Below are 14,029 nucleotides of genomic sequence, written 5' to 3'. Positions count from 1 at the left end.
CTCCACCCTGCAAACGTAGCTGCTTTGCCACCCAGTGCTCATGTGGCTTATCAGCTGTTGTTGATCTTAAAAGCGTCCTGCAGTTGCTAAAGATTGCACAGAAATTAGATGACACGAGATAAGGTCCCAGTTTGCTGTTCTGTGTGGGTGCAGCTACCCACCTCTTTCCTGCAGTATGCACGCATGCCCCTGCCACACCCCCAGTTTAACCAAAGCAGATGCAGAGCTGCCTTCTGGCTTTGGAACCCTTACAAGAGCCCAGTCTACAGGTGAGCCTGTGGCAATGTTCCCGCTAATCCTTTCCATCCATGTGCAGAATAAATGTTTATGTACACCCAAGCATGTGTAAATGTGCTCCAACAGTAGAAACACAAAACCTAGCTGTGGGCGCTCTGCTAATCACCTGTACAGCATTGGAATTTCCCCTGAGCAGCCACAGAAGCGCCCAGCTTACAGGGAACACTGGACTATGGCTGTATTCACCCTTTTAATCCTGTGTGGTGCCTAGGGAGCTTGTGGCGTCTCCATCGCCGGAGATATTTAAGAGCAAGTTAGCTAGACATTATCAGGGATGATCTAGACAGTACTGGGTCCTACCATGAGTGCAGGGGACTGGACTCGATGACCTCCCAAGGTCCCTTCCAGTTCTAGTATTCTAGGATTCTATGATTCTGCCATGCCCCATCCATATGTATGTATTAAACTGCAACCCTGAGCTGGCCTTCTTTGGCTGCCACTGGTTCAGCAGGTTGGACTGGAGAACTGCTGTCAGGACAGGAATGAGCTGCAGTGTTCATGTTCTAGGGAGACGTGTCCATTGGTTGGTGCTACCTGGCCCCCTCATGAACGTTCCTACCTCCAAAGCCCAGGGCAGACTGGAGCAGGAACTCCCTGCTCATCCCAAAAGATGGTTCCTTCGCAGCCAGGCTGAAGAGCATGGTGGAGGGTGGGCTAAGATTGCACTGGCCCTGCTTATGCTGGCACTCGGCAGTACCTTTGACAAAGGTGGAGTTGGCTGTAGACTCCGGAGAAGGCAGGCTTGGTATGGGTTTGCCCAGCGCTTAGGGAACACAGCTGCCTGAGAGGTAGGCAGCCTTCCCCGCTGGTCTCTCCCAAGTGCCGAGTTGTCTCTCCCATGTGCTGAGGATGTGCCGTTGCTGAAGAAGAAGCAGGGGCTGTGTGTAGACTGGCATGATTTTCCGGAAATGCTTTTAACAGAAAAGTTTTCCATCAAAAGCATTTTCAGAAAAGAGCATCTAGATTGGCACGGACACTTTTGCGCAAAAGCACTTTTTGTAGAAAAGCGTCCGTGGCCAATCTAGACGCGCTTTTCCGCAAAAAAGCCCCAATCGCCATTTTTTGCGATCGGGGCTTTTTTGCGGAAAACAAATCTCCGCTGTCTACACTGGCCCTTTTGCAGAAAAATTTTGCGCAAAAGGGTCTTTTGCCTGAACGGGAGCAGCATAGTATTTGCGCAAGAAGCACTGATTTCTTACAGTAGGAAGTCATTGCTTTTGCGGAAATTCAAGCGCCCAGTGTAGACAGCTGGCAAGTTTTTCTGGAAAAAATGGCCAGTCTAGACACAGCCAGGGTGTTTTACAGGACAGTGGGAGATGATTGTGACAACAGCTGGGCAGATGGATGTTCAGCTCCTTTCCATATGCAGCCCACCCCAAAGGGAGTGAAGGGCCCCACGCTGTTCTTCTGGGCTAGGGGCTGCTGTGGAGGCAGATGGGGAGTGGCATCACTTTCCAGGAACACCCTCCCTTGGGCAGATGGAAAGAGGGTGGCATGCAGCTCTTCTGGCCACAGGGCGGGACCCACATGGGGGTAGGCGAGAGAGGTACAACCACATAGCCCTTCCAAGAATAAGCAAATGGGCACGGCTGGAACGTTGGTTAACTAAATGGGGCTGACTAGGTGGCAGTGGGGAGGGGTGGGAGACACACACGAGGTATCTAATGTCCAGGAACCTGTGTGCAGCTAGTTCTTGTGCAGCCGCTGCCTCCCTCCAGCAGCCCTGCCGTGCCCCTCCCAGGATAGAGCAGTGCACAGTCCAGCTGTTGAGCAGCAGGGTCTTGACATTTCCATGTGGAAAGGGAGGCTTTTGAGTCGCCATGAAAATGAGACACAAATCAGCCCCCTGCCCCTGGGAAGTGGCACATCCCAGGAGAGAGGCATTTTCAAGAGCACGTCCTTGCCATCAACTCTGCCTTGGGGGTGGGAAGGACTCTCGTCCCAGGGCTGACTAGGAAGGGGACGGCTCACCCTCTCCTCTTTCCTTTCCTTCCGCTCTCCCAAACACACTGGTCCTCCCAGGCCAGAGCGGGGGTGGCACCCTGGAGCCAGAGGCCATTACTAGGCAGGCCTGTCTTTTGCTGACACTATGGCAATGCATGTGTGGCGGGTCAGGCTTGTGCAGCCTCACTGAATCAGGCCCATTCTCTGCCCAGCCACGCTGGGGAAACAAGGCCCCTCTCCCTTTGATTCGCTCTGAACACTGCTTCTATTATTGAGTCTGGCTAATTGTATCCGGGCGCAGAGTCAAGCCGGCTCTCCTGCAGATGGTAATTCAATTTCTATGGACAGTCATTTTCGGATGAGTCACCCCAGGCCCGGAGATGCAGCCAGAGCCTGACTTTTATCACAGGCATCTGCTGAAGGTTCTGCTGTTTGACTGGGCAAGGCTGTGGGGAAGGGGTGTGGAGGGGTGGGGGTCAGCAAAGAGGAGCCCTGCAACTGAATGAGAAAGGCAACAGCATTCCCAGCCTTGTGGCCCAGGAATAGCTGATTCTTTCAGGGTTGGGGGGGGGAGGGGGTCTTCTCTATCCCTGCAGCATATCTGATGCCCCCCTTCCCTTCCCAGCACCCACACCTGTGCAGATCTCAGCCAGTGCACTGCTGCCCTGACTTGCAGCAGCCCCACCCCTCTACCCAGGTGCCTCTCTCCTACACTACAATACTTCCTGCTGCAGCAGTCTTGCCCTGCACCGTGCCACAGCTCTGCCCACGCACCCGCTTCCTGGCCTGCAGCCCCTTCTGCTCGACTAGGTGGCGGTGGGAGGCACACGCAATGAATCTAATGTCCAGGAACCTGTGTGCAGCTAGTTCTTGTGCAGCAGCTGCTTCCCTCCAGCAGCCCTGCCGTGCCCCTTCCAGGACAGAGCAGTGCACAGTCCAGCTGTTGAGCAGTGGGGCCCTGCCGTTTCCACGTGGAAAGGGAGGCTTTTGAGTTGCGGTGAAAATGAGACACAAATCAGTCCCCTGCCCCTGGGAAGTGCTGAGTTCTCCCTCCCAGCTGTGTTGCAGAGCCTCAGTCCTGAGGGCACTACCCAAGGAAGCAAATGATATTTTATCCTTGTGCTGGGGATGGGAGCCATCATGGGGCTTTCCAGACCCCTGTACACAGTACATGAGGGCATGGAGGGCCCCTCAGAGAGCACGTGGGCGCATTTCAGTTGTGGGATGTGTGGAGGAGCCTGAGCCTGCCTTGTGATTGAGAAACAAAAAAAAACAAGCTCAGCCATAAGCCACAAGAGCAGCGGCTTGGCCGGCTGCCTGGATTCTCTCTGTTCTTCAGATTTAATTATAGTCGAGCCGTTTTACAATGAAGCAACTTTTTCCAGAGCAGCCCTTTCTCTCCACAATGAATCACCCTCACATGGACCAAACACGATGTGGTAAGTAACGTACAGAACTCATGGGAATGGTCCATTGGGACTGACTGGGCACAATGCTCCCCTGCCCGGCTACCCAGGGGTGGATCTGAATTCAGGACAGATCTCCACAAGCAGAAAGCTTTGCCCCCCTCTCCCCAGAAGGGCTGTGGGCATGTGCGAGGAAGACAAATGAGATGGAGTCACTTGCCTCCCAGCTGTTACACCTCTCTGTCCTGCGCAGCTCGACAGGCAGCTCCATGGCTCTGGGATGTAGCAGGTGGCGAGCTGGCCAGCAGTGGGGTGTGCACTGCTGACTACAGTGTCAGGAGCTGAGAATGGAGGTTGGCTCCCGTGGATCCTGCCCCAATCTTCTATGAACAGGCAGAGATGCTCCCATTTCACTTTGAGTGGGCTACTTCTAATACCCCATTGTCACGTTACTGAATTTGAGGGAAGCAGCCAGATCACTGCCACACCCACAGGTGGGGGTGTTGGCCCCAGAAATGGTATAAAAGGGGGCCATGTGGGGTGTTGAATAGAAGCTCACTGTCTGCTAATCCTGTGTATGCTGTTCATGTGATTGTATAATGTTTGTGTGTGAAATTATAAGCATATACTTTGTATGGATACTGAATATTTCCCTGCATGTGGTCGAGCATTGGGCAGAGCCCGGCCTATGGACATGCTAATTAGCGAGGCCCTGTGGGACAATGGGACTCTATGGGCCAAGGACAAACCTAAAGAATGAGGGCTGACACCTGAGGGCTGCCAGCAGGGAACACAGAGATTGGCTGCTGGCCAGGTGACCTGCTGCAGCCAAGAAGAGGCCAGGAAGGATGTATAAAGAGGCCATGTGGTCAACGCCATCTTGTTCTTCAGCTCAGCACTTCATCCCAGAGGCAGCAATGCAGGGATTGAAGAGCCAGAAAGAACTGTGGACCCATCCTGATCCTAGGATGTGCAACAAGGACTTTTAAACCAGCAGCTGTAACATCTCTGCTAGAGCCTGCACGAGAACTGGGAGATTCGGTGCATGTAACGTACTATACTTTAACAACCTTACTCTCATGCTTTTCTTTCTTGTGGTAATAAACCTTTAGTTGTTAGATGCTAAAGGATTGGCCCAGCGTGATTTGTGGGTAAGGTCCAGAGGGTAAATTGACCAGGGATCTGTGGCTGGTTTCTTGGAACCGGACAGAACTTGTTCGGGGTAGGTAGGATTGGGTGCTAGGACCCCCCACCTGTGTATGAGGCCCGGGGCCATCAGGGGCACGGATGTTGCTGGGGTGTCAGAGGGGTTTTGCTCGTGAGGCTTTAGGCAGGCAGCTGAAGCGTTCTATGGGACTGGTTTGTGGCCTGTTTGGAGAGGTCACTAGTCTGGGGGCTGTAAGGAGCCCCGGATATGAGCAATTCACCCTGAGCAGGCGCCCTCGGCTGTGCCCAGACATGGCCCGGTCCGTCACACCCATGCACTGCATTGGCTATCTGGAATGAAGGGTCTAGCCCTGCCCTACCAATTCTTATTCCATTGAACAGCTGGGATTTTTTGTTTAAAAATCTTGGATCTTTGTCTCATCCTAAAACTATTTTCCACTGGTTCTGCAACCACTGGATCTGGATCTGACTCAACTCCAGTGAGTGGCTGGCTGCTTGGGAAAGGTGGAGTTTAGCATCCAGGGACTGCAGAGAAAGCTCTGCCCTCCTAGTTTTTTTGGAGAGTGTGAGCTATCTTCAAAAGTCCAGCCCCTGATTGGCTGAAAAAGGGGGTGACTCATCAGCTGCCCATTTAAAGGCATGCGAGCCACAGCTCCCTGCCCACATCTGTCTGTCTGATCTCAGCAGCTGGAGAGAGAGTTAGAAGAGGAGCAGCATCATGTCTTGTGTGAGTGAAGGGGGAGGCTTGTGTGTGGGGTGTTGGCTGCCTGGTGAAATCAGTGGAGTCTTGCATAGTGATGGCTGCTGGCAACTGGAGGGAGTCAGGCGAGGAGGGCTTGGCTTTGCTGGGGGTTGTCTGTGCTGCCCTGCAAGGGTGGTGGCTGTGTTTTGTGAAGTGGGATGTGCTGTCCCCTTTTAATGTCCTGTCATTCTAGAGGAGGGTGGGTAGTGAGGTTTTATGAGATCTGATCTCATCTGAGAGCAGTGGGGTCTGTCTCCCCCTGCTCTTCTCAAGGGGAAAGCCCCCTGGGTTTCGGGGTGGGTATTTTGTGTGTGTGTGGGGGGGGAGAATAGTTTGTAATTGCTTCAATGCCAAAATGACTCTTCCTTTAGCAACCTTCCCCTTGCCATCCACAGCTGGCTCTTTCTGAACATCTGTGCCCAGAATAGCTGGCCTTGCTACTTCCTTGTGGCTTGAAGCAGCTTTCAGAAAGTTTGATTTTTAACCTATTGAGGGAGAAGGGACCAGTGCGGTGGAGTTGCGGCTGGGAGTGGCTGAAAGGAAGCGGCTTAAAGGTGTTAATACCAATGGGCTGCTGCACTTACTGTTCTTCCCCTCTCCTACCAGTTGTACTGGGGTGTGGGGTGGGATGACTAGGAGATACCCACCCATCCACTCTCTCTCCTCTTCCCTGGAGTGATGGAAGGAGAATGGCTTTAGCTGGTGCAGCCTACATGCATAGATTATGCTCTAGGATTCTGTTCCAGCTAGTTGGTGGTGCGTGCTCCTTGCCTGCTGGGGACAAAGAGGGGTGCATGGGTGGGTCGCTGCCTGAGGATGCTGGAAGTTACAAAATGAGTCCATGGGTAGGAGGCCAGGGAGCGGGTAAAACGTCTAAGCCCTGGTGAAAGCTCCTCCCAGTCCTAGTCTGAACCCTGTGGCACAGCTGGAAGATGGGGTTCTGGAAAGGGTGTGGCAATGACCAGTGCTCTCTGTCATCTGAGCACTTAGGCGGCCACCAAGAAGAGATTCAGGTGCTGCCCAGCTAATTAGCAGAGCACCCACAGCCAGCAGCATGTGTTTCTACTGGTGGTGCACATCTGCATGTGCCTTGGTGCATGTAAGAAAATTTATCGCGCATGTGGATGGTAAAAATTAGAGGGAACACTGGACATAACTCTTCTGCTGAGGCTCTGGTCTTCTTCCGCCTGCTTCCCTAGTGGTCCGAGGAGGAAGGGCAGTTCTAAGAAGCCGTAGGCTGGTAAAAAGTTGCTGATCTGGGAGCACTGGGAAACTGGGTGTGGCAGAGGGGTTCTGACCACAAAGCAGAGCCAGCTCAGTCGGCAGTTACCTCAGGTAGAGCCCTTGCGGGAAGCAGCCTGCAAAATGAGTTTAGTTACATGTGCTCCCTCAGTCCTAACTCAGGCTGCAACGAGGCGCCTGTCAATATCTTTGGAATCACTTGGGGTATGCAGACGCCACCATATAGACAACTTCCCCGTACAAACGCACACTTCAGAGTAGCTCTCCTGGGGGCAAAAGCCTCAGGCAGGACTCTGCTTATATCAAACCAAAGGAGCTTCTGCTCCAAGGCAGCGGGGCTGTGCATGAAGATGCTGGGCGTGGCTGAGGCTGTCTTGCGTCTGGGGCATGAAGGCTGGCTTAGATTTCAGGAGCAATTTAGGACTCATTCATGGTGATAGAAGGAAGCCGGGTGGAGAAAGATTTCCCCACGTAGAATAAATTAGTTTCGGTAGGGGAACAGTTGCTATGTGGGGGAGTAGTGACTGCCCCATCCATTCTAGGTCACTCCTCTGGGGCACAGTCTTTTGCACTCCTCCTCAGGTGTGCGTGGCAGTAGGTTCGGTCTCACGGCCTGAAGTGATGTGTCAGCACCTTCCCCCATCCCCACCTAGCAGCGCTTGACCCCCTCCCCGCAAAAATCTGAGTGTCTCACTCCCGCATCTCTGCCACATTTCCTGCCACAGCCTGGGTGGGGCGCTGGAAGGGAACAGCTCACGGAGCCGAACCCCTGACGCTAACATGTCTGTCTCTGGATTCCTCAGGGACTAGTTTGTACCAATATAGGTCTCAAGGCCGGAAAGCGCGTTGGTGTGAAGGGTGAAATCTCTGCAGGTGCCAAGAGGTAAGTCATGCCAGGGCAGGGGAGGGTATGTGGAGAGGATTGTAGGGAACATGGCAGGACCTTCCTGACGGTGTGTGGAGAGAAGGATTTCCCCTTGCTGGAGGAGAGGGGAGTGCCCTTGAAAGGGTTAATGTCTGAGAAAGTACTTTGCAGTGAGTCACTTCCCCCCTGTGCTCCTGCCAACAGATAAGTAGAACCAGATGCTAAGTCCACCAGTCCCTTCTCTGGTAGTGGCCACGTCCCCTGTAGTGCAGAGGGGCTTTTGGCTGGAGGAGAATCAATGGATCTGCCACGGGCAGACGTAGTCATGGTAGAGTTGGTGCCTGGACCTGCCCATGGGGTCTCTACATAGCAAAATAACCCCCCTCCCCATAAACATTGCAGTGGTAAGTCTCAGAGGCTGGATCTCCATGCTCGGGCTTGTGCTTAATGCTTAGGAAACCCACTCCCCTCCCCAGGCTTCAGAGCTTGAGCTCTAGCCCAAGCTAGACTATCTACACGGCTGTCTCTTAGCACCGTAGCATGAGCCCAGTCACTAGACCCAGGCTCTGAGACTCTCTGCTGTGGGGACAGACTCCCTGAGGACCTCTCATCCCTTCAGCACATCTGGCCACCAAAACCTAGCGAGGCTGGGTCCCCTTTGTGTGTGGTTGGCACTGCGGGGGTTTCCTGCCTTGTGGGAGGGGAGTTTGGCTCCTGTGCTGGGAACAGACCTGCATGTCAAGGGAGCAACATGCCCCAACTCTTCCCACTCCCTATTAAATATGATAGCATCAGTGCACAGCCTTCTGGGCCTCCTGTCCTAACACAGTACGTTCTTGTCCTCGTGACTGCGGGGCCGCGAGGGAGGGCGGGCATTGTAAGGTGGAACAGCTCTTCCTCTGGAAGATCTCCTGGGATGAGAGGTGCTTATTACTGACTTGTTAATTGCTTCAACCGCCTCAGGTGGAAGGTGGCAGCAACAAGTAACTGATTAGGACAAGAAGGGAAGAATGTAGCACCCAGTTGAAACCCCAGGCGGACTTCACGGTGCCGAATGCAACTCTCCAAGCTAGTCAGGGCTACTTCTCCTCTTCTAAAAATTGCTGTGGATCCAAGTAACCAGTGCGTCTGTCACTAGCCAAAAGGAAGCACCTTGCTGCAGAGGAAAGAACACCTTCTATTGACTCCCCAGTTCCTCCTGCAGAACCCCAGGGCTTTCTTGAGGGCTTAGGGCTGCTATACAAACTCTGGAGCTGGTCATATTGAAGTGACTAAAACCACAGGCCCTAGAAGTAAGAGCATATGGTGCTGCCATGGTCTAGGACGCTATGCGGAAGGCTGCCCGTGTCACACTCATTTCTTCTCTTTCAGCTTCGTGCTGAACTTAGGGAAGGACCCATCCAGCATCGTGTTGCACTTCAACGCACGTTTTGATGTTCATGGGGATGTGAGGACCATCGTATGCAACTCCAAGGACAAAGGAGAGTGGGGTGCAGAGCAGAGGGAGTCAGCCTTCCCCTTCCAGGAGGGTTCCCAGGTGGAGGTGAGGCCTGGAATGACTTGGGTTTGGGTGGTGTCCCTGTTCATGGGAGACTCTCTCAACTGTGTCCCTGAAAGGAAGGATTCAAGTGTATTAAACAGAAGGGGCTCAGTCCAGCCTGGACAGGAGACCACAGCCATCTCCCATATACCCATGCTGGTTAGGCAGTCCTGCCAACCAAAAGCAGCTACTCCAGCTCCAATCTCTAGGGGTATGTCTACACTACCCCGCTAGTTCGAACTAGCGGGGTAATGTAGGCATACCGCAATTGCAAATGAAGCCTGGGATTTGAATTTCCCGGGCTTCATTTGCATAAGCGGGGCGCCACCATTTTTAAATCTCCGCTTGTTCAAACCCCGTGCCACACGGCTACACGCGGCACGAACTAGGTAGTTCGAACTACCTCATTCCACGAGGAGTAACGGTAGTTCGAACTAGGAAGCCTAGTTCGAACTACCTAGTTCGTGCCGCGTGTAGCCGCGCGGCATGGGGTTCGAACGAGCGGGGATTTAAAAATGGCGGCGCCCCGCTTATGCAAATGAAGCCCGGGAAATTCAAATCCCGGGCTTCATTTGCAATTGCGGTATGCCTACATTACCCTCCTAGTTCGAAATAGAAGGGTAGTGTAGACATACCATAGCTTGAAGACCCTGCTACCTGAGCAGGGCAGGAAAAGAAGGGCTTCTAGCAGACCATGGTAGATGTGTTCTCTGTATTCCTCCCTTGCAGATCTTCATCACTCACGACATGAGTAATCTAACTATTGATTTGCCAAACCAGCACCAGTTCAAGTTCCCTAACCGGTTGGGTCTCAAGACCATCGACTACATGAATGCAGAAGGTGACTTCACAATCAAATCTGTCCACTTGGAATAACTCCCCACTCCTTGCTCCCCAAAGGGATATTTAAAAGGAAACTCAATAAACACCTTTGAGTTTGGTCTACTAAACCTAGCAACTAGCTTTCTCTGTGTCTGCCGCCTTTTCCCACAGCCCTACACCTCCTTTCCTGGGTCTGTCGCGTCCTTCTGTCAGATTTGGTGTCTGATGGCACCTTGTGTATCGCAGTGGGACTGAGCCAGCTCTTGGCTTGTGTTCAATAGCCTCTCTCAGGGAACACTGGAGGGAGGACTTCCTGAAGGATAATGTGACCAAAATATCAATAACAGAAAATACTTCTATATCAGTGTGGTTGTGCCTGGCACTATTTAGCTTATTGCACTAAACGTTTTTACCTCAGGATTTAGCTCCACACTCCTTGTGACTGAAAGGAGCCTGGTAAATGTGTCTAGTCCCTGACCGAACACATCACTAAACACTGAAGAGCTGCTGCTCAAAAGGCTGGAATCACGTAACAGGGGCTGCTGCCATGTCAACAGTGAATGTAGCCAGAGATGCAGGAGTGGGATGTGCTGGTTGTCTGGCTTCTACCTACACGGGACAGCGGGTATGTTAGGCAGGGGAAGGCATTGTCTTCCCAAACCCCTAGCCTGGCCCCACCTATACTCTGCCCCCAGAATGCCTACTGCAAGCATACTGGAGTATTGCTGCACCCAAGCGCCCACTCTCCCTGTACTCTAGGGGTGAGGTCACGCACCACCCTCCTTCCTGTGGTGCTGGGGGGGGCTTGGCTTATGACACTTAAGGCTTTTACACACTATCACTTATGCCAATAGAACTGTTGCTCACGGGCAGAGGAGCTGACAGCCACCCTGGGCCCCTCACCAAGGTGGGGGGGGGGCTCTGAACTCCCAGAAGGGGTGGAGCCTCAGGCGGAAGGGGCGGGGTCCAGGGAAGTCAGCCCTTGCACCACTCAACCTCCCCAGGCAGCCCTAAGAGCTGCCCTGAACATGGCACTCTTTGAATCAGTAGGCTTCAGAGGCAACTACCCCCTTTGCACCATCCCCCCCTTCATTGGCAGGCATGCTCAAAGGTGTGATTAAGCCACCCCCCACCCCAAGTGACATACATTACACCCACCTAAGAGCTGGTGTGAACAGCGCAATATTGGCAGGAGAGCTTCTCCTGTTACTATAGCTACAGTCTCTTGCAGAGGTGTTTTATGATGCTGACGAGAGCGCTCTCTTTGGCTAGAGTCTGCTCCAGGCATGTGACGGGTGTAGTCCAGCCCTCAGGTGCTTGCAGAATAACAACTATGGAGGTGAGAGCAGAGGTTGGGGCAATCTTGCTCATGCACAAACCCTTCAGACAGCAGGTGGTAGGTCGGGGGCAATAGGGGCCAAAAGTGTGTGTTCTGAATGGGTCTTATAGGTGCCACAAAACCATCTTTGTGCTGCTTTTCTCTTTTCTGAAAGGTAATGCAGTGTGCTGGCTAGGCTACAGCCTGATACTTCTATCCCTGCCCAGGCCCTCCCCTTCCCTCGCCCCACAGCAAAATTATACCGCGCTGTCAGCACCGAGTGTGAGCCAAACGCCTACTCCCAGCTGCTGACAGTCAGAAGCTGCTGCCTCTTGCAAGGCACGTAACTTGTGCTTTTGTTCTCCTTCCCTGGTAATGTGCCAGTGACTCCGCGTGCCTCTTTCCAGCTCGTCCTGGGGTGCGGAGACTCTCACCACTCCCCACTCCATCCCATCTTGGGCATGTGATGAGGCATGTTACATGCACATGGTACATTCCTCCCCCTGCTGTGGGAAAGCCAGCCCACGGTACTGAGCTAGGCCCTGCCTTCCACCATGGTGATACCCCCGCCTGCTGGATTTGTGCTGCCCCAGGAGCAAGGGCTGGCCACAGGGGAACATGGACAAGCTTCTCTCTCAAAATATCTAAGTGAGGGAGAAGCCAGGGATTCTGTCCCCCTATTCATGCTAAACAGGGCCAGACTAAGGCGAGGCAAGGCCCACCCCTGTGCCATCACAATGGCTCTATTTGGGGTTTCAGTGGCAGGAACCACCAACAAGAAAACTGTCTGCTGACTGGGCTAGCAAGGGGCCTGTTCTTTGGGCCAGGAAGGCTTCACTCTGTGGTGTCCAACACATGAGCTGCTAGCTACACATGGCTAGTTGGCCCATTGAGAGGGGCTAGTTGGCTTAAACAATGTGGCTATTTGGCTGGTTGAGTGTGGCTAGTTCGCTATAGCACTGGTTGGACACTGGTTGGACACCACGACCCTAGACGATCACTCCCTGATGTCAGGTAGACAGATATACTCAGGAAGAGGTAAGACAGTCTTCTCCGCCTGTTTGAGCTGGACTCTATCAGCACAGGGTGTCTCTCGCCCTGTCTCTGAAGGGGTGTTGGTGGTGAGGCGCTCTTCTTTCCTATGGCTGTCCTGAGGGTTGTACAAACACACACCCTACCAAAGCAGCAGGGAGTTCAATCCCTCCCCACTAAGATGAATGGGAGCTGCCCATGCTTCCCCTCATCCTTGTTTCAAGCCATCTCACGCAAACTTCATGGCACTGGTCATGCTTGGAGCACCATGTTCTCTTTAATGAAAGCTGAGATTTTAGTGCTGCCACATGTCCTCAGGAGCCAGGCCCCTTCCTCCAGCCTGAATGCTAAATTGGGAGGAAATGACTCTGTAGTCCAATCCCACCAGAGCCTGCAATGGCTGATTGTTAGCCAGAGCGCACTAGGGCTCAGGTTGTTGCCAGAATGGACAGAGCAGGCTTCCCTGCTTGGGGCCATAATAGGGTCTGTGGCCCTCTTTGGAAACAGGGGCTGGGCCTCTCGCTTGCTACACCTGCTCACTTTATGGTGAGAGGTAGAGCCCTGAAAATCCACCAAGATCCACCTTCTATCCATGGATACCCACAGCCCATTTTTGTGGCTACGGATGTGAATACAAATTTTGTATCTGCGCAGAGCTCTAGTGAGCGGCCATTGTCTGCAGGGAAAGTGCAGGGTTGCATTCCCTCTCTCCCATCAGTAGGGGCCCAAGTAAGGACCCAGGACAGGAACCATTAGAGATGTCATAGTGTAGTCAATTAACCGATAAGCAAAAGCGTATATGTTAATGCTATAGACTACATGCATTTCCTCCCCCCACTCCTTGCCAGTACATTTTTAGCAGGCTGGCCAGCAGTCCAGCTCAGCTCTGGTTTGCAACGGGTCTGGGACCTACCCCTGCTGTGGCTCTGCATTTAAAGTGTAGTAGGAGTCAGGTGGGCAGGCAGCCTGGCTCAATTCCCTCTCGTACTGGGTCTGGGAGCTCAGGCCCCCCCCAGACAGGAGCTGCTGCCAACCGGCGCCGCTGCCTCTTTATCAGAGGCATCAGCACAGGGCGACAGGCAGCTGGTCCACAGCGGGAGCGGGTTTTTAAACTGGCCCCCCCTTCTGGACCAGCTCCCACCTGATGCTGAGTGGCAGGGGCTCCGTGAGAGTGAGGTTGGAGCGCACTGGCTGCCGTCCCTGCCTCCGGGGACTATAGAACAGTCGACTGACCAATAAGAATTCATGAGGTTACTCTGCTCCTGTATTTAATTAACCGATATTTAACATCCTTAGGAACCATTAGCATTTAAGTATCTCTGGGCCAATGAGAGCTGCAGCGCCAGTGCTCGGGGGCAGAGTGTGCAGCCTCCCTCGCCGTCCCCGTACCCAGGAGATGCAGGGGCATGTCGCCATGTCTGAGGAGTTGCCTGAGATGAGCACAGCCCAGAGCCCACACCTTGCACCCCTTTCTGTGCCCCATCTCCTTGCCCCTGACCTGTGCCCTCTCCTGCAGCCCAACCCTCCCATCCCAACCCACACCCCCAGCCAGAGCCCTCACCCCCGACCCATATCCCCTGCCCCAGTCCAAAGCCCCCTCCCGCACTCTAAACCCCTTATCCTGGAGCCCGCATGCCCTCCCACAGGACCTCTG

General features: G+C 53.5%; 1 protein-coding gene across 1 annotated transcript; it reads left to right on the top strand.

Annotated features, from left to right (window-relative positions):
- Positions 1 to 5,393: 5,393 nt before the first annotated feature.
- LGALS1 (galectin 1) lies at positions 5,394 to 10,157 on the top strand. The gene is made up of 4 exons (XM_006118926.4): positions 5,394 to 5,541; positions 7,602 to 7,681; positions 9,035 to 9,206; positions 9,933 to 10,157. The coding sequence occupies exons 1-4, from the start codon at positions 5,533 to 5,535 to the stop codon at positions 10,077 to 10,079; spliced, it is 408 nt and encodes a 135-aa protein (XP_006118988.2). The 5' UTR covers positions 5,394 to 5,532; the 3' UTR covers positions 10,080 to 10,157.
- Positions 10,158 to 14,029: the final 3,872 nt, after the last annotated feature.

Source organism: Pelodiscus sinensis, chromosome 1 (assembly GCF_049634645.1).
Source record: "Pelodiscus sinensis isolate JC-2024 chromosome 1, ASM4963464v1, whole genome shotgun sequence".
In the NCBI taxonomy this organism is placed as follows: Eukaryota; Metazoa; Chordata; order Testudines; family Trionychidae; genus Pelodiscus; species Pelodiscus sinensis.
The sequence above is the reverse complement of the archived record's forward strand: the minus strand, read 5'-3'. Positions and strand labels throughout refer to the sequence as shown.